At 42.6% G+C, this 21,002-nt stretch overlaps 1 protein-coding gene across 3 annotated transcripts in view; it reads left to right on the plus strand.

Annotated features, from left to right (window-relative positions):
* The window catches only part of MAP3K5 (mitogen-activated protein kinase kinase kinase 5), a 418,652-nt gene that overhangs the window by 279,139 nt on the left and 118,511 nt on the right, over positions 1-21,002 (plus strand). For all 3 annotated transcript variants that reach the window (XM_033937504.1, XM_033937503.1, XM_033937502.1), the window contains 4 exons: positions 9,441-9,568; positions 12,618-12,754; positions 18,630-18,735; positions 20,554-20,711. In XM_033937504.1, coding sequence (XP_033793395.1) covers positions 9,441-9,568; positions 12,618-12,754; positions 18,630-18,735; positions 20,554-20,711 — 529 coding nt within the window. The remainder of the gene's footprint in view (positions 1-9,440; positions 9,569-12,617; positions 12,755-18,629; positions 18,736-20,553; positions 20,712-21,002) is intronic.

Here is a 21,002-nt window from a genome sequence, read left to right on the forward strand (position 1 = left end):
TAACTCGATACCTTATTGCTGGAGAGCCCTGATTCAACTTTCTCAGCTTTCCTCCAAAAGGGGAGGAGGCAGAGGTAGGGGAGGTGGATCACTGTCGCGTGTCTTTGTTTCCAATTGGCCACAGCGGACGTTATATAAATGCATGGGTGGATAGGGTGGACTTCATACAGGATGACTTCCTGTTCTAGCCTTGCACGTGTCGCTGCCCGACCAATCAGCAGCAATGCATTGAGCTCAGCACATAGGCACACTGAGCGCCTACTTGCTGAGCTCGCTGCTCAGAATGGCTATTGCCGCCACGGCGCCAGACTGGTATCATGTTGAAAATTAGGTGAACCTCAGAATGGGAGATCCCAGTTCCATCCTCGTGGGAGTCCTGTTGGCCTTGGAGGGGTCCCCATGGGAGTCCCATGGGCCTGGGAGGGGTTCGGGAGGCGTCCCCATGGGAGTCCCGTTGACCTTAAGGGGATCCTTGCAGAATTCCTGTGGGACCCATCCCCATTCCTGTGCAGTAGTAGGAGAGGGCAAAGGGGTGAAAAGGCTATAAAAGGGGTGTTTGAAAAAACCCCACCCAAATGGGCAGGAAAATGGAATCGAATCGAAAAATCGATTCAATAGGCTGAATCGAATCAAATTGAATTTTTTTTTCCTGAGTCGGGCAGCACTAGTGTTAGCAGACCGTCGCTTTTTAACATGGGTTTTTGAGAATCCTGGCCTGAGATAAGAACCTCAGTTGGGAACTGAAGTTTTTTTTTTTCTTGCACATGAATAAGAAAAAGGTTGAATCTTAAAACCCTCTCAGAGGCGGAGTTGCATGAACTGTGCTCCTGGCTGGATGATACGGACAGTCACCCAGAACTCTGGACTGACCAAACTAAACTCAGAGGGGCAGTGTATTTTGGCAAAGCAGCGGGTTTCTGTGAGGGGAAATCTGTGAGGAAAACAGACCCCCCCCCCTAATTCTGTGTAAATAAAAGCTTGTTCTCCTACTTCCCCAGACTGCTTGATAGTGTTTGTGTGACTCTTGTTTGGGTAACTGGGCTACGGTTGTTACACTCCCGCCAAATCTTTGTCATTATTGCTTCCTGCCAACATAAACAGAAAAGATGAATAGTTAATCTGACCACAAGCTTTCATTCTCAAAAGGAAAACAATATTTAGCTGCTTTTTCCCATGAAAAAGACCACATCCAAACTTTCTATACAAATATGCATCATTTTCAGAGTTAATCTCAACACAGTAGTAAATTCCTTCAAGCACAAAATTTTGAAAAGCTTGTTAGTAGCTGAAATGAGTGCTAATTGTCAGCACATGGTATATTTGGTTATGTACCCTAAGGCCCGGATTCTATAAACAGCGTCCCGAGTGTAGACGGCCAACTGCTGCCTAACCAGCAAATCAGGACACACTTTTCTTTAAAAAAAACCTCCCGAGGCAGGCCATCTACTTTGGAGGCGCCTCCGGAAGCCTAGGGGAGGCATACAAGCCCACCTAAGCTCCTCTAAGGCTAGGCGTGGGTGTGGTTTGGCCTGGAAGTAGTCTTAGGTGGACTAGGCGGCCATATGCGTCTCCCTAGGCCAGCGGAAGATGTGAACAATGTAGACCAGCAAAATGCCGGAGAACATTGGCGGGGGATCGCAGGGTGTCGGCAGGAGGGATAGGGCATCCCTCCTACTGGCAATATACTGGGGGGGGGGTGTCCAGCAAGAGGGATTGGGCATCCCTCCTCTCGGTAGTCTACGTGAGGGGTGGGGACGGTTTGCCGCTAAACTTATCGCAGCAGGGAGACCTTTTGCCATGACTTGAATATTGAAAGACAGTGAAGATGTTACCAGTATCCAAATTTTAAAAAATTTTATTTATTCAGTTTTCTATACTGTTCTCCCCAGGGAGCTTAGAACGGTTTACATGAATTCATTCAAGTACTTAGGTCATTATATCTAGGGCAGCTGGGGGATTAAGTGACTTGCCCAAGGTCACAAGGAGCAGCATGGGTTTGAACCCACAACCTCAGGGTGCTGAGGCTATAGCTTTAACCACTGTGCCACACACTCCCTGAAGTTATGACATTATGGTCGCTTTGAGGAAACCCTCTACCAAGAAGTCTTATCAATACAAGCGAAGCTGGTTTGCATGATGAAATGCTATAACCACTCTGATGCCTTCACCTATTCCGTTTCACAAGTGTTAACACATTTTCTCTATCTTTCTATCTCAGACTTTGAGACACTTGTCTATAAAACTGCATCAATAAGACTACACGTATCAGCAACTTCTGTATACCACATTGTAGTCAAAAACTTTTTGCCATACGTCTACTCATATTCTGATTTATGAGAGGTCTGATGAGCATCAAACCACCTTTTTCAAGCTCCACTTTGACCATGGAACTTAAATGTGCTGATAGCTGGTCTCATGGATGCACCATTTGAATCTTTGGCAGAAGTGCCTATCATTCTTCACTTGGGTCTCAGATTGAATCAATCGCTTGGCTATTTTGCATGGGGTTTTACTCATTTGCATGGGTGGATCAGATCGGATAGGAGATTCATCGGAAAGCAGTTTAGTGAATCGGGTCGAGGAACAGGAACGATCGCAAAACCAGTAAACTGGTTTTACGACCATACAGGATCGGTAAATGTAGTGAATCTAGCCCATTCTTTATTTGCTGGAAGTAAGCATTAATTCTCTAGTTTGTAGAAGAACACTTCTTTACTACATACATGCAATGAAAGGTATGTAGTAAGCATCACAGCTCTTTGTAATTTACTATCCAAATAACCCATAAATGTATGTATAAAAACACCATCTCTCCACATGGGTCTCAGATTGTATAACTTTCTGTTACCACAAGGCTAATCTACCATTTCAGAGTGAGATTGGGCCCCATTGCCTTACAGCTGCAGCATCAAACATTGCAAACCTTATATCTCCCAGGAACAGGCCTTTCATTTTGGGTGTGCCCCTACCCCTACTTGCCTGAAATGTCGCCGGGTTGATAATTCTTTGGCGCATGGGGTGTGGTCGTGTGCCACTATCTCTGCCTTTTGGTTGGAGGTTAGGTATTATTTGGAATCTTTGGTGGGTTATCCACTCCCCTCGACGGTGGAAGGGATTATTTTTTTGGCTGCTGGCCATCTGGGTGGACTTTCTGCAGGCGATAGTCTGCTTATTCGTAAGGGTTATATTGTGGGGAAGAAATGCATTCTTAATCATTGGCTCCAGGACTCCCCACCCATTATCTGGTATTGGCGCAATAAATTTCATCTTTTAATGGTCTGGGAGTCCATGTCCGCTCGGTTTTCTCGTTCTTGGAGTAAGCTTTTTCTGTCCATTTGGGCTTCCTATTTGGACACTTTACCCCCTCTGATAAAAAGCCAGGTGGTCAATCGATTGCAGAAGCCCGTTGTCCCTTCTTTGCCAGTGGGTGAGGGTGGGGTTTGAGGGGTGGGGGTGGTAGGGGGGTCTTTGAGTTGGGGGTGGGTGAGCGGGGTGCTTTTGGGGTATGGATTGGCGGGGTCCTGGCTATCAAACCACAGGCCTGGACTCCCCTTCTTTTCTATTTCGGGTTCTTCTGTGGGTTGTTTGCTACTAGTTTTGTATTGGAAAATGTGATTTCTGTTTATTGCGTGTATTTTCTCTTGTGAATAAACAGTTTATACAAAAAAAAAAACAACATTGCAAACCTCCTCTAATGGAATCTGCAAGAGTGCTGTTTGGACTTCATGTGTTTAGTAAGCTATGTTAGACACAGCCTTTGGCTAAGCAGTGCTTTGCAATATTTTCACTTTCAAAGAGAGAGAGAGAATGGCAGCTGGACATTTTTTTTATTTTCTTTATCTCATCTCCAAGTAGGCTAAAAACAACCCTGCAGCTCTTTTACAGCTGTAAGAGGATCCTCATTTTTTAAATCACCATTCAGGATTGCCTACATCGCCCTTGCTTGTCTGCAGAGAAAGTAAAGTTGCTTAACTAATGGGGATTCTCGTCTCTTCTCCCATTGGCATTGGCTGCCGATGGAGGCACACGTAAAGTTCAAATTCGCCTGTTTTTGCTTTAAAGCATTATACAGACTTGCCCCTAAATACATTACTGACCTTTTCTCCTTCTCAGCCAACAGACACAAGAGAAGCTCACATTCCAACTTATTTCCCCCCCAGTGAGAGGTTGCAAACTGAAAAAACACCATGAACACCTTCTCTCACACCAAGCAGCATCATGGGGTAAAGACCTAGAACAATTACTTTCGCCCACTACTTATAAGGAATTTAGGAAACGTCTAAAAACACACCTGTTCCTAAAGCATCTAGACAATTGATCCACTCATCTCTCTCCCACCAATAGCGATTAACTTGTCCTATTGATCACATTTTCCTCAACAATGAATTTCCTGTCCTATTAATTCTCTTTCTTCTACCCCTCTTGAAATCAATCAATTTGTACCTTTGCTTAATCTTTTGTAAACCACATAGAACTTCACGGTACTGCGGTATATAAGCTGTTATTATTATTATTATTCTCCCCTCTAAATGTGATGGAAGAAGAAATTGCTGTGACATGGAATGAAGGGGGAGGAAGTCTGCCTAGCATGATAACCCCCATGCATGCTCAGGAAAGCAAAGAAGGCTTTCCTGGCCTAGAGGAGAGCTTCACAGATATATTTGGATGAAGTCACGATTCAGTGCACCTGCATTCCCTGCTAAAATTCCACTTTGTATGCGGACAGTGACATCTTTAGTATGAGTCTGTGTTAAAAGGTGACTGGTGCATTAGATTAAATTGATTAAACTTCTTTCCACTTTGTCCATCAATTATTACAAATAAAGTTCTTCAATAACAAATATCTTTAAAAAATTAAAGTGCTCAAATGAGAATTTTTGTGTTGTCATTAAATCTTTCATGTAGTGATCATATATCAAGTTACTACCTTAAGCTTTATTGGTTAAAGGTGGAGTTCAGGATTAAATTTAAACTATTAGTGCTCGTTTTTTGTGCATGAAAGATTTAACACCTAAATACTTAGTGGACTGTATTCCTCCCTATCTCTCTTTATTTACCAAAATATTCACCCACCTAATTTGTCAATACCCACCAGGAAGGATTTGAGATTACAGACTGTAAGAACTGGGGTTATTTCCTGTATTGGACTTGAGGAATGGAACAAACTTCCAGTATATGTCAGAAGTCAGGAACATATAAACATTTTAAAAAAATCATTGAAATGTCATTTATTTCGCCAAATGAAATATATGGGATGACAGTGATGCAGTTATTGAGAGGTTGTGTTTCTGTGCTGTATTTGTGATTAGGGGTTTTATATTATGTTTTATGAAATGTATGTTGTTTTTTTGTGTATAGTATTGTGTATGGAAATCATACTGTGTATGTTTTTCTGTTCTCCACTTTGATTTAAAGCAGATTATAAATAAACAAACAAATAAGCAATCTGTTACTCTTTATGCCCTCCTTTCACCTCCACTTCAGAGAATTTCTGTGCAGCTTATAAAGTATAAATATCTAGAGAGATTTAGGGGGGATTCATCCAGGTGCAGTAAATGTTTACCCCTTACTGCACTGTGATGCCCCGGGGGATTCAGCAATCTGCAGTATCCCAGACCACAAGTTGCTGAATCCTGTCCTATAGGAATAGTGCTGCTTGTGAGCCACCTTGCATGAAGTGTTATTCCTGTGGCTCAGAAGCATTGGGCTGCTGAAAACCACAGCCTGATGCTTCTGGGATAAAGTCCCTCTCCCCCCGTTGTCCTCTGAAACCCCTGGTGACTACCTTGATAATTTCTGGTGGACTCCAGGGTGGGGTTTGGGGAAAATGTGGCCAGGAGTGATGCCTCATTGCTCCTGGTCTCTCTGGCACCTCTTAAGAAAATGGCTGCTAGGGGGGGTAGCATTTTCTTACAGGTGCCAGAAAGGCTCTTAGCAATGGGTCATCCATTGCTTTTGGCTGCCCTGTCCACTGGATCACCAGGGATTATCAAGGTAGCCACCAGGGGGGATTCAGCAGGGGGGGCCTTGAGGGGTTTGTGACTTTAACCTGTGTAGCCCTGGATGAATATTATGCACTAGACCAGGGGTAGGGAACTCCGATCCTCGAGAGCCATATTCCAGTTGGGTTTTCAGGATTTCCCCAATGAATATGTATTGAAAGCAGTGCATGCAAATAGATCTCATGCATATTCATTGGGGAAATCCTGAAAACCCGACTGGAATACAGCTCTCGAGGACCGGAATTCCCTACCCCTGCACTAGACGGTAAGTAGTTCCCCCATGACAGCAAGTAAATGGTAAACGTTGCTGTGTAAAACTTATTAGTGCTGTATTCTAAAGCCTGTAAGGAGGAGGGGAAGCTACACAGGCTTGGCAGTTGTAAGATAATAGACCAGTGACTCGCAAACTGTGTGCCTCGGTGAGACAGGAGTCTGTCACTGCCGGCATAGGTGCCAGCGCCTCTCCTCTTCTCTGTCCCCCTGGCAATGGAAGGATTTCCAAAACCCGGCAGTTTGTCCAGGTTTTGGAAGGCCCATGAGCTAAGGGCCGCATCTACAGGGCCTCTGAGCATGTGTGGATGTCGATGTGATGACATCACATACATGTGTGATGTCATCAGTCAATGTCCATGCATGCTTAGAGGCCCTGTAGATGTGGTCATGAATTTGGTGTGACACAGTAGAAAACGTTTGCAACACACTGCAATAGGTGATGATTGGAATGAGCTAACAGAGTGAACTTGTGACCTCTACATTTGAAACAAGACTTCCTGCACCTGGGTATCTATGGGGACCAAGGGGAGTGTTCAGACATTCAGGCTCCTCTAGAGGTAGTCAGGGACCCATCCTGGGTTCCAGCAGTTTCTAGAATGCATAGGCCAGTGTATCACAAACTGTGGTGCCCGAGATTCCAGGTGTGCCGTGAGACGTCGGAGAGGAGGAGAGACACCGGCGCCAGCTGACTGCCTACAGGACGTATCTCTCAAGGTGAGAGCGCCAGCACCTCTCCTTCTCTCCGCACATCTTCTCTTCCAGCATCCCCCCAGTGGTGGCTTAGGGTCTCTCTGGAGGGCCTTTGTGCATGTGCGGATGTCAATGTGATGAGCTTCAATGCCAAGAAATGCAAAGTCATGCACCTTGGCAGTCAAAATCCATGCGAGACTTACACCCTAAATGGTGAGATCCTAGCAAGGACTGTTGCAGAACGGGACTTGGGGGTAATCATCAGTGAAGACATGAAGGCTGCCAATCAAGTGGAGCGGGCTTCATCTAAAGCTAGGCAGATCATGGGATGTATACGTAGGAGTTTCGTCAGCCGCAAGCCTGAAGTCATTATGCCATTGTATAGATCCATGGTGAGGCCTCATCTGGAATACTGCGTACAATTCTGGAGGCCTCATTACCGCAAGGATGCACTGAGGCTTGAGTCGGTCCAGCGAATGGCCACCCGGATGGTCTCGGGACTCAAGGATCTCCCGTACGAGGAACGGCTGGATAAGTTACGGCTATACTCACTCGAGGAACGCAGAGAGAGGGGAGACATGATCGAGACGTTCAAATACCTCACGGGCCGTATCGAGGTAGAAGAAGATATCTTCTTTTTCAAAGGTCCGACGGCGACAAGAGGACATACATGGAAAATCAGGGGCGGGAAATTGCACGGTGACACCAGGAAATACTTTTTCACCGAAAGAGTGGTTGATCGCTGGAATGGACTTCCACTTCAGGTGATCGAGGCGAGCAGCGTGCCTGATTTTAAGAAGAAATGGGATCGTCACGTGGGATCTCTGCACAGAGATAAATAGGGGAGGGTCATTGGGGTGGGCAGACTAGATGGGCCGCGGCCCTTATCTGCCGTCTTTTTCTATGTTTCTATGTTTCTATGTCATTGCGTTGACGTCCATGCATTTCTGGATGCCTCAAGCTGTGGCCACCACGTTTAGTGTGCTGTGGTTTGGCAAAGTTTGTGAGACACTGGCATTGGGTAATGTGAGAAGCCAAGCCAGCCTTAGGGCTTCCTGAAGGTTGGTCTCAAACATGTGACCTCACTCGAGAGAAGTCTTAAGCCCTGGCTTGGGGCAGGAAGAAAGTCTTTTGGGAGAGCAAACCAATTGATCACAGTAAATTTTAGTTCTATCATCTACTAGGTAGACCTGGACTTTGGACTTGTAGTCAGATCCAGCCAACAAGGAGGATCCCAGTGTATCTGAACTATGTACATCCGATTGAGACTTTGTACATAAGTTTGGAGTTGTTTAAAGAAACTGTTACTGTTCAAGCGTATTGCCTCTTCTGTGTGCCAAGGAGAAGTAAAAGATTTGAGTTATTCAGCAATTTGTGTGGTCTAACATCATTTGGAGAGAGAGTAGAAGGCTGGTGCATGCTTGCTGTGGAGTCCAACCATATAAGTTGGCTCCTGTTCTGGTCCTCAACAAATAAAATAAAACTTTATTTTCCCTCTGCCAGCATTTGGGAGAAACAGGAAGTTACCTGGAAGTATCGGGCTGTGGCTTTACATGGTCCGATGCTCCCAGATGGTAAAATAACCACAGCAAAGAACTAGGGGTTTTAGACCCTAATATAACCTGTGATATATGCAAGTCACATTAGGCAATTTGTATAGTAATGAAATGCAAAATATATATTTGCATGATTTGCATCTCATTATTTAGCAACATGCAGTGACTGAAATATCGCTGTGCTATTTTTGGCCCTGCAGCGTTACGGGTGTCTAAGTTGCAGTAAAGGCGATTTACCTTGACTTACTGATAACCATTGTTATTGATGATGTCATAAAATTACAATAAAATTGTGAAAACATACAATTGTGGCATTATCATTGTGAAATCATCAAAATGCCCCAACTTATCCAGCCATCCCCATCTAAAACAAACCAGATAAAGACCATCATAATGAACATTCAGCAAGCAAGGAAAGAGAATTATGCGCAACTTTGAAGGTGATACAAAGACCCAGGACTGTCATCTCTGGCAGCTAACACAGATAAAGGAGTTAACATTAACATACTGCAGCCTCTTTCTGAACATGAATACACCTAGAATCTCCCCAACCCTGACCATCCCTCCCCCACCCAGAACATTTTTACAGATTTAATTTATTAAGTATCAAACTATGAGATTTAGCAGGAAGGGCATCGATCTGTTTCCAAGCAGGAAAATATCATTTATTCCTTTTGAAGGTGAAACATGCATCTATTTACTGTTATTTAAAGCCCTAATGCTGCCTGATGAATTCTCCCCTTAGTGCACAGTATTAGAGATATATAGAGAAATAGTGTTATCTCCTTGAGATAAATGTCTGGACATTATTTTCCACACCTTTGACCTGTGCAGAATTAATTCTGCCTTTAGTTTTTTGAGTGTGTGATGCACAAGTTTATTTGACTGTATGCACATCATTTTTTTTTTTTTAATTTAGGTACTCTCAACCTTTGCACGAGGAGATAGCGCTACACAAACACCTGAAGCACAAGAATATTGTTCAGTATCTGGGCTCATTCAGTGAGAATGGTTTTATTAAGATCTTCATGGAACAAGTCCCTGGAGGTAGGTTTTTTTGTTGTTGTTATTGACCAATATTTTTTCCTTCCGTCAAGGTTCAGAATTTGAAACTATATGAGGTGACACAAGCTGTAGCAGCTCTCAGAAGTTGGTAACTGGATATGGCTATAAATTCAGCAGTGCATTTGTCAGGACAACTACATGCATACCTGTAAAGATATGAGGGTCATTTCATAAATAATGCACACTAATTTTTTTTAATTTACATGTTTTATTTTTTTTCAAGTATTTCTTTACAATCCTTCAATATAGGCTCCCTGCTTTGCAATGACCGAGTCCCAACGTCAGGTAAGCTTCATTATTCTATCCAAGACATCGTTTTTGTTCAGTTACCAAATGGCTCGGGTACTGGCGGAAGAAAGCTCTTCCAGAGATACAAAACGATGTCCACGCAGTTTGTTTCAACTTTGGAAAAAGGTCGAAGACTGGTAGACTCATGTCTGGACTGTAGGGAGCATTAGGTAACACCTCTCAGCAGTATTTGCGTAGTTTTTCAATGATGACATTCCCTATGTGCGGGCGAGCATTGTCGTGAAGAACAAGTGGCCCAGCCAAGAGCAACTGAAGTCGAGTTTTGTGCATTTTTCTGCATATTTTTTTGCAAAAAAATCATGATAATACATTGCTGTGACACTTCTTCCACATGGAACTTTGTCTGTGATGATGATGCCTTCATGATCATAAGCAAAAATAATCATTTTTTGACTTTTGATTGAGCTTGTCAAAATTTTTTTTGGTTGTGGGGAAAATGGAGCTCTTCACTCATCATTGAAAAACTACGCAAATACGGCTGGGAGGTGTTACCTCATGCTCCCTACAGTCCAGACATGAGTCCACCAGACTTCGACCTTTTTCCAAAGTTGAAACAACCTATGTGTGGACATCGTTTTGCATCTTTGGAAGAGCTTTTTTCCACCGGTACCCGAGCCATGCAGCAACTGAACAAAAACAGTGTCTTGGATGGAATAATGAAGCTTCCTGGATATTGGGACTCAGTCATTGCAAAGCAGGGAGACTATTGAAGGATTGTAAAGAAATACTTGAAAAAAAATAAAACATGTAAATTTAAAAAAAATAGTGTGCATTATTTATGAAATAACCCTTGTATATTATATTTAGGGCTTCTGTTAAGTGTTTTTATAATGTAAAATTAACTAAGTAGGGTTTATTTGAGGTCATGAAAAATTGATGTGTGCTGGTATGTGTGCAGAGCACAAGTACTATTGCTGGGTATCTTGTTTGGTTGAATCAAATTTATTTGTTCAGTGGGATGTTGACACCAACAAAGACACATATACAGGGTGGAGAATCCAAGTCAGACAAGAGGAAGGGTGAAAGAATACTAAGGTATAAGTACTGTAAATACTCAAATATAAGCTGACTCAAATATAAACCAAGGTAACCTTTCCTCCCCCCTCCCCAAAAGGAAGACAAAAGATTGACTCGAATATAAACCAAGGGAGGGGGTTAATATTCAAGTGCCCTGCCAGGCTTTGCACCCAGTCCCCTCCTTTCCTGCCCTGCCAGGCTCTGTACTGTCCCCGCTCCATTCCTGCCCTGCCAGGCTCTGCACTCTGTCCCCTCTCCCTCCTTCCCTCCCGATGCCTTGCAGGCCTCCACTGAGCCTGCTTTAAGACCTGGTGTCCAGCGGTGGGCCAGGACATTAAAGATCTCTCCTGCCGCCTGTTGCGGCCGCCTGTTAAAACTTTTACCTCCCTCCCACCTCCCCTGCATACCTTTCAAATCCCCGGTGTTCCAGCAGTGAACTGGAGCAGGAATGGTCTTCCCGCACCCCTGCCCCATGCAGAGCCACTAGTGATTGGCTGCTGTGAGTTCTCATGGCAGCCAATTACTAGTAGCTCTGCATGGGGCAAGAGCATGGGAAAACTACTGCTTTATTTCACCGCTGAACCACCGGGGATTTTAAAGGTACGTGGAGGAACAGGAGGGAGGTAAAAATTGTAACAGTCAGTCAGGACAGGGGGGCGGGTGGGATGTCCCGGCCCACCGCTGGACTACTGGGACATACAGGAGGCCCGGAAGAGGCCTGCAACAGGTCTGGTAGGGGAGTGGGTGGGCGCTGACCTAAATATAAGCTGAGAAGCTCTATTTTTGGACCATTTTTTGGCTTATATTTGAGTATATATGGGATTTAGCTGGCAGCGGTGAACATTACTTCTAGATATATAATGCTGGGCCATGTTTAGCCTTTGGCACTGAATATCCATTTTTTGTGAAAGTTAGCCCTATGGTAGACTGCATTAATACAGGACTAGCCTTCGCAAAAACTATGGTAGACCGCATAAAGATGGGACTGCCTTTTATGTGATTAACCTGGTCAGTTAAGTGCTGAATATTGACAGTATACAGTCCATGTGCTGACTCCACTCCTGAAATACCCCCAGTTTTATTTTACTATGTTATTGTTTAGTATGGATTTTAAATATATATGTGCTAAGTATAAACCACTTTGAATGGTAGAGTTTCAGTATATAAATATTAAAATCAAATCAAACTAAACTAGCTGATTTTGAGTTTGACATTAACCAGTCATCCTCATTGGCACTAACTGGGGGCAGGAGCGTAGGAAGATCACTCCTGCCCCGAAAGACCGCTAGGCCACCAGGTAAGGTATGGGATGTCGAGGGTGGGGAGGGGGGGTAAGTGGGGTGGGGGGAGAGGCGGGGATGGGTCAGACTCAGCCCAAAAGTTATTTGTGAATTTTCAATATTCCAGGGCCGGCTCTGCCCCTAACTCCCGTGAATATTGCGGGAGGAGTGTATTGCCAGAGAGTAGAATTTAGGGCTTTCTTTCAATATGATAGTGTCTAGTTTTATTATGGCTGTTTACACAAAATCATTGCCTTGTTAAGTGTTGCAAAGATAATTTCTGTTATTGTCCAGTCTATAGCAAATAAATAGCTAGGTTTGTTCTTGTAACACTTATTAAGTTATTCCATGTTGACCGAGGAGCCAACTATATACTAGTGGTATATAGGCATATGAGGTGAAACTGTTTTACTTGTGAATTACAGGCAGTCTATCTGCTCTTCTGCGATCAAAGTGGGGCCCTCTGAAAGACAACGAGCAGACTATTGGGTTTTATACCAAACAGATTCTTGAAGGTTTGAAGTACCTTCATGACAATCAGATTGTGCACAGAGACATAAAGGTAGGAAGCTATAGGTGCCCTGACTTGTACACTTTCATTCTATGAAAAATACATAAAGTTTTACCTTCTGCTTCTGTGATCTATACAGAAATGTGTGTGAAACACATTGTGATATATGACATGAGTAGAGGTCTAGTTCTGCAAAATAGAATTTCTTGAAGTTCATCATAGATAAAATGGCGTGATAGCTGTGTTAGCTTATGATTAAGGTAACAAATAGAAACAAAACAAAGAAAATAAGATACCTTTTTTATTGCACTAACTAAAATGTTTTTAGTCTTATAAAAAAGTAATCTTATTTTCTTTTTTTTGTTTAGTTTTGTCTCTGTTTATGAAGTCCATCATAAAGGGGCCAGTGCACTAAGTTGTGTTAATATGGAGTTTTAGTTCCTGATGCATTCATTTTATGCAGACTGTGTGGGTTCATAGCGTCATGTTAAAGTAAGTGTTAACTGCTGGCAGAATAAACATATTCTAAGGTTTTCTTGGTACATGTTTTCTAATGCTAAAGAAGCCCAGTTTGAAAGGGCTGCGCAACCATTGGAAAGTACTAAAAATGTCCAGAATAGAAGACGGAGAGTGAGGAAATAGGATAACTCCAAACAAAGCAAAAGCCTTTACTCATAGGGTTCAATCTTCGGTCTGTATAATTCTAATCAGTCTGTTGAAAAATCTCCAGGAAATAAAAACAGACTGACATTGATACACTTTAATCTCTTGTCCTTTATTATAGTCAAAATTGCTTGCCCCAATATTTTTTGTGCCCGACAGGACCCGTTTCGCCACACTCGGCTTTTTCAAGGATTCCTTCAGGGAGCACTAACAATACAGATATAAAGACCAATTTAATTTCATATAATGTTACCCTAAAACTGCGTATTAACTTATATAAACACATTTCTAAATAATTATGATATTAAATAATAAGTATTTTCATACAATACATTTCTAAAACTCTAATAAAACCCCCACTTTATATCTATCAAATGACATCTGTTAAATTACATTTATTAACTCTAACATATTTAAAACAAAAATTGAATTATTAATGTTTTAAAATCCATATTCATCTAATGAAAAACAAAAACAGCAAATTATCAGTTTTAGGGTAACATTATATGAAATTAAATTGGTCTTTATATCTGTATTGTTAGTGCTCCCTGAAGGAATCCTTGAAAAAGCCGAGTGTGGCGAAACGGGTCCCGTCGGGCACAAAAAATATTGGGGGAAGCAATTTTGACTATAATAAAGGACAAGAGATTAAAGTGTATCAATCTCAATCTGTTTTTATTTCCTGGAGATTTTTCAACAGACTGATTAGAATTATACAGACCGAAGATTGAACCCTATGAGTAAAGGCTTTTGCTTTGTTTGGATTCAACCTGTGGAAAGCCCAGTCCTTAGTCCTGATTATGAGCACTACCCTTGACTTACTTTGCAAAAAAAAAAACCCTGTCTGCTGAACTCCTCTCCCCTCCCCTCCCCAGCACATGGACAGCCAACAGGAGATGAGCAGCTTTCTTCTTGCTGGTTTGACTTGCTATCCTAATGATATTACTCTGTAGTGTTCAAGATTTTGAGCCATAGGTGAAGCTGAAAGCTTTTAGGCAACACATCTCCTGCCACCCTAGAGTATTAACAGCTGAAGAGAAGGGGTTAAATGAGTTACTGTGGAGAAGGGAGATAGGGTAAAGGGGATGAGACTTGATATACCTCTTTTTCTTTGTGGTTTACACAATCACAGCAGTTAAGTGTTAAGTGACTTGCCCAGAGTCACAGGGAGCTGCAGTGGGAATTGAACTCACAACCTCAAGGTGCTGAGGCAGCTTCTCCAACCACTAGGCCACTCCTCCATGGTGTGGTATTCTGGGAGGGGAGAGCTTGACCATGATTCATCCTCCCCAGCATGGTTAACTGTTAACATGTTGACGCAGTTGGCATGACAATAGTTATGCATACCTGCCTAGGAGTTAGAAAATATAGCCAGACAACATACAGTACTTGCAGCAAATATAAAATCACTTCTTAAATAATGTTGTGGTGGGTACTGCAAGGTTGCCACTAGAGGTCATAGCAGCAGTGTTAGACTGCAGTCTGGCCCAGACAAGATCAAGTGGGCATCTCTCCTACTCAGTTTCCCCCTAGATCACCAGGGCCCAGGAGGCCTTCAGAGATGAATGGGGGCTGGGGCAACAATCTGTTGCCTTCAGGTTGAGTGGGAGGGGGGATCACCTAGCTGGATATTTATTTACATAGGTCTTGGCTGAATATTGGCCAGGATCTGCATTAGCTCTTGTATACTTTGAATTAACATTGGATATTCAGTGTTGGTGCATGGACATGGCCCATCACTGAATATCTGGGCTTATTCTTCCTGCGGGCATCAGAGTATTAACCAGAATGTGTCCGTGATAAAGGGTGTTTACCAGGAATGGCAGGTCCTTTAAGATACATATCCAAAAAATAATAATAATAATTTCTTTATTGTCATTTCTCTAAGCAGAAATGTAAGTTTGTGTTTCCAGATATGTCTAATAGGCCACTGTTTTCCAGACTGCATAGAATTGAAAAATAGCTATTTTTCATCGAAACCTTTGTTTGAATGCTCTTAAGACTTGACTTACAGACTCTCAATAACATTGTACAGCATGTCCTCAAGGACTGAACACTGGTTTAGATTAGACCATTGTGATCTTGCCCAGAAGAGCCGGAATGGCCTCTACGATGGGGATAGCAATCCAAATACAGGAGTCAACAGCTCGACAGACTCATGCTGTTGACTAATAAAGTTGCTTTGGATTGTCCCCTGCTGTGTATTTGACATCTTTTCCTGTATTTGGATCTTACCCAGAAACCAAGCATTGATAGGCAATGGACATGCATTAAAGCTCTTGTTTTTTGATCTTTGAAGTATTTAATAAAATGTTTAAAATATTTCAGATTTGTTTTTGTTGTATTTGAACAATGAATTAGCCTTTTATGGCATATCAAAAATTATCATAAGACGGAGAACAAACTTGTATCAAGTAGATTTAATTACCAGACCTCAAACACCCAAAGTACTTGTTCATTTTTTCATGCCCTTACTGGGGTGATGTGTTCATCATCGATCTTGGTAAAGTGACGTGTGCAAATTGATTTATTTTTTTATTAATTTTTAACAGGCTCTATATAAATACAAAGTGCTTATGGTGCTTTGAAAGGAAGGCCCAATTGTTTCACACTTGGTTTCGTCAGGGGCTATGCCTCCTTGTGTACATGCACCAGTTTACTGATGAAAGAACCTTTTCTTAGACATAATAACAAGCACCAAAGTCTGCCTGTGTGCCTTTGGTGCTCGTTACTATGTCTAAGAAAAGGTTCTTTCATCAGTAAATTGGTGCATGTACACAAGGAGGCATAGCCCCTGCGAAACCAAGTGTGAAACGGTTGGGCAGCCATCGGGCATGAAATATAAGTGCCTTCCTTTCATAGCACCATAAGTACTTTATATTTATATTTGTATAGAGCCTGTTAAAAAATTAATAAAAAATCAATTTGCACACGTCACTTTACCAAGACCGATGATGAACACATCACCTCAGTAAGGGCACGAAAAAATGAACAAGTAGTGCCTTGGGTGTTTGAGGTCTGGTAATTAAATCTACTTGATACAAGTTTGTTCTCCATTTTATGTAAATTAGTCTATTAAACAAATTTGATTTTTTTCCTTACTTCAATCGATTTGTGTATCAAAAATTATCTGCACACTGAAATTGGGGCTTCTTCACTCTGTATACTGTATACTCGAATAAAAAACCAATCTGAATATAAACTGAGATAACCTTCAAGTGCTCTACCTCAGTGGTGAAGTGAGGGAGATTGGTGCCAGGGGTGATGGCGCCCAGCATTGCCACACCATGTGCCCCCTTCCCCTCCCCACTCTTCCCCATCACTTCAGCATCCTCCCGCCCTCTGAATACCTCTTGAAATGTTTATCGGCGTGAACAGCATCTGCCACCTGCTGCTTGAGCTGTCCTTGGCTCCCTTCTGAAGTCACATCCTGGTCCTATGACCAGGAAGTGACATCAGAAGGGAGCTGACGCTGGCACAAGCAGCAAGTGGAAGATGCTACTAGCACTGGCGAACATTTAAAGAGGTATTTATTTAAAAGATTTTTTATCCATTTATACCTAAGCAGCTTACAACAGTACAATCATAATAAGACATACAAGTAACATACAATAATGTTTATTGCCATACAATTAAATTCATTTATTTAAACATCTCCTCATCCAATAATGTTAATATCTGCATAAAATATTATTTTATTTAAACACCTCCACAAACAGAGCAGTTTAAACTTTTTTAAATCCAGAAGTGCTCTCAATGGCCCTGTCAATTTATTCCATAATAATACCCCTGCTATGGAAATTGCAGATACCCTTGTACTTTCATAATGTACTTGTAAAAACTTGTTCAATTGTATTGCTCTTTCCGACCTTAAAGATCTAGAGCTCTGATAGAGTGTTATTACTTATGTTAAATACCAGGGAATGCCATGGTGAATAACTTTAAACACCAAAACAAGAGAATTCGGAATTTAACTGGCAGCCAATGAAGTGTTCTCAACCAAGGTGTAAGATGTTCAAATTTCTTTCCGCCACTTATCAGCTGCACCACAGCATTTTGAATCATCTGTAAGGCTTTACATTGTGAAGACGCTATCCCTAAATACAGTGCGCTGCAATAATCCAACTTTGCAATAATAACAGTCTGTACAACCATTCGAAAATCATACTCTGATAACATCAGTTTTAGTCCGTTCAAAGTTGCATCTAACCAGACTCCTAGAATTTTCAATTTTTTATGTATCAGAAGGTTGAAATCATTCACAACAATATTCTTAGGCCACTGCGAATCTTCGCTCCTCCCCATCAGCATCACATCTGTTTTTTCCAAGTTTAATATTAATTTATAGGCTACCATATAATCATTCACAGCTTTTAAACATGTTGATAACCTCTCTTGTAGCCCAATCCTCCAGGGGGGGAAAAACTGTATGTCATCAACATACAAATGGTATGCAACACCAGGCTGCCATAATACAGTCCCCAACAAAACCATATAAAGATTGAAGAGCAGAGCTGACAGTGCAGATCCTTGTAGGACACCCCTAGACACAGATCTAGTATCAGACAAATGACCATTACGCTGTACTTTTATTGAGCGATCTTGAGGGGGAAAGAGGAGAGGTGCCGGCACCCCTGTAAATACAGTGCCCAGGGCAGTCCATGCCCCCCCTTTACTATGCCACTGCCCTGCCTTGCACCCATCCCTCCTTCCTTCCTTCTCTTTCTACGCAGCCCCCCTATGCCCACTACAGGCCTGCCTGAAACCCTGGTGGTCCAGCCGTGAGCTGGGACAGGAGCGATCCTTTCCGCATCCTGCTCTGGCTGACTCTAAACCACACTGCCCCCCTGACCCCTGCAAGCCTTACCTTTAAAGCCCTGGTGGTCTAGCGGGGAAGTGGGGCAGGAGCAATTTTCTTATGCTCCTGCCCCATGAGAACCGTGATCAAAAATGCCTTCCGTGAGTTTCTGTTGCAGTCAAAGTCTGCAGAGGTCAGGAAGGCGGGGTGGTTTAGAGTCTGCCTGGATGGGGGGTGGTGGTGCAGACCAGAGGACCTGAATATAAACCAAGACCCCCATTTTTGGATCATTTTTTTGGCTCAAAAATCTTGGTTTATATTCAAGTATTTATGTATTTGAATCTGACTGGCTTAGGTGTCTGTCTCCTTAAATGTATTGGATTTGGACATTTTTTTTCTTAACTTCAGTTAGCCACTTAAAAATAAGTGACTAAAATGGCTCTTTTCCAATTTCCTTTTATTCAGGGAGATAATGTGCTGATAAATACTTACAGCGGAGTGTTGAAGATTTCAGACTTTGGCACATCAAAGAGACTCGCAGGAATCAATCCCTGCACAGAAACATTCACAGGTATGTTTTGACTTGATAGTAAGTTAATAGTGCCCCTCACTATTCCTCACCACTTGGGCACCCCCCGCCCCATGTAGCTCTTGAAATAGTTGCTGGTGTGGGCTCCCTTCTGATGTCACATCCTGATCCTATGACTAGGAAGTGATGTCATAAGGGAGCCAGCGCGAGCAGCAAGTGGAACATTCTGCTTGCGCTAGTGAACATTTAAAGAGGTACTTGGAGAAGAGGAGAGGTACCTTCGCCATCTGCAATGATGTCGCCTGGGGCGGTCTGACCCCTCTCTTACTATGCCACTGCCTCCTCTCCATCCATGTGCACCATCTCCTCCCTCTCTCTCTCTGTCCTTTTCTTCTTCTCTGTCCATGTGCACCATCTCTTCCCTCTCTCTCCTTCTCTTCCCATTTTCACATGGTCTGGTATTGCTCCCATCCTTCCCTTCCCTCCTACCCCCTACTGTGATCTTGCATCTCTCTCGCTTCCTTCCCTCCTCCTTCTGTGCTCTGGCATTTCCCTCTCCTCTTTCCCTTCCCTGCATCTCTCTCTCTCCTTCTCTCCCCCTGGCATCTCTCTCTCTCCCTTCCTTCCCTGGCATCTCCCTCCTTCTCTTCACCCTTCCTGTGGTCTGCTATCTCTCTCTTCTTCTGGCAGTCTGGCATATCTCTCTCACCTCCTTCCGTTCCATCCCTGCTCTGCATTCCTCCCCCTCCTTTCCCTTCCCCCTCCTGTCATCTGGGTTTGCTGTCCTCCCTTTCCCTTCCCTCTTCCCACAGAGGTCTGGCATCTTCTTACCTTTCCTCCCCATCTCTACAGTCCAGCATCTCTGTAGTACCATCCTCCTCCCCTGGCAGAATGCAACGCTTTTTTTTACCCTTTTTGTTTCTAGCGCTGCACTCTTCGGGCCACAGGCAGTGTGAGTGAAGTAAGCAGCCCCAGAAGCTTTCCTTTTGCTATTGCTTCCTACAGTGGGGACATGAAACTGTGTATTAAATGGAAAGCTTCTGGGGCTGCTTACTTCACTCAAGTTGTCCGTGGCCCAAAGAGTGCAGTGTTGGAAACAAAAAGAGTAAAAAAAAGTTCCAGATCCCGATGATGGAGGGGGGGGATGATATTCTACAAAACCTCTATGGGCCACCCCAGAGATCTTGAAGGGCCGCCATTGACTCGCAGGAATTTCAATGAAGACCACTGCTGTAGGTTAATGAAATAGTCTCCAAACAAAATGTTTCTTATATGTTAATTTAATGCATATTAACACATGATTAGGAAATGAGGCTTTTAGGCTGTAAGTTTATCAACTATAACTTGTGTTTGTAACTTGCCTTGAGTTCAGATTTGAAAAGGTGAGGAAGTAAATCCAAAGTTTGGGCAATCTTTTACAGTTAGTAGCAGAATGGAAAGAGAATTATGGATGAATAAACAACATTTGGCACACAGAGGTAAAATTATTACAGATAAAATGTATTTGTTAATTATTCTTTCTACCTCCAGATTTGTGAAACTAAGGGCTCCTTTTACAAAGGTGTGTTAGGGCCTTAATGCATGGAATAGTGCACGCTAAAATGCCACGCGCGCTAGCCGCTATCGCCTCCTCTTGAGCAGGTGGTAGTTTTTCAGCTATCACGCGCTAATCCGGCGCGTGCGTTAAAAACGCTAGTGCACCTTTGTAAAAGGAGCCCTAAGTACATGTCTAAAATTTTACTTTGATTTTTATGTGCATTAGTGTCAGTTTGCAGTCTATACAACTCATAAACTGATAAGAAACACCTTAGAATGAGAAACTAATATCTTTGTTTTTTTAATGAATTATTATTTGTCCAGGTACTCTTCAATATATGGCACCTGAAATAATAGACAAGGGACCAAGAGGCTATGGGAAGCCAGCAGACATTTGGTCTTTGGGATGTACAATAATTGAGATGGCCACCGGAAAACCTCCATTTTATGAGCTGGGAGAACCCCAAGCAGCTATGTTTAAAGTCAGTAGTCTTTCTCACACAGTGATTTTAAATTGAACTTTGCATTTCATTTTAAAGGGTATATTAACATATATCAATAACATGGGTGCTAGATCTAATACTTTTGAAAATCAGATACTAGTCAGGCCAGCATAAAGGGGAAAAGGGGTGAGGTTTGATATACTGTCTTTCTGTGGTTACAATTAAAAGTTTACATATTACATATAGGTACTTATTTTGTATTTGGGGTAATGAAGGGTTAAGTGAATTGCTCAGAGTCACAAGGAGCTGCAATAGGAATTGAATCTAATT

Source organism: Geotrypetes seraphini, chromosome 3, assembly GCF_902459505.1.
Source record: "Geotrypetes seraphini chromosome 3, aGeoSer1.1, whole genome shotgun sequence".
Taxonomy (NCBI): Eukaryota; Metazoa; Chordata; class Amphibia; order Gymnophiona; family Dermophiidae; genus Geotrypetes; species Geotrypetes seraphini.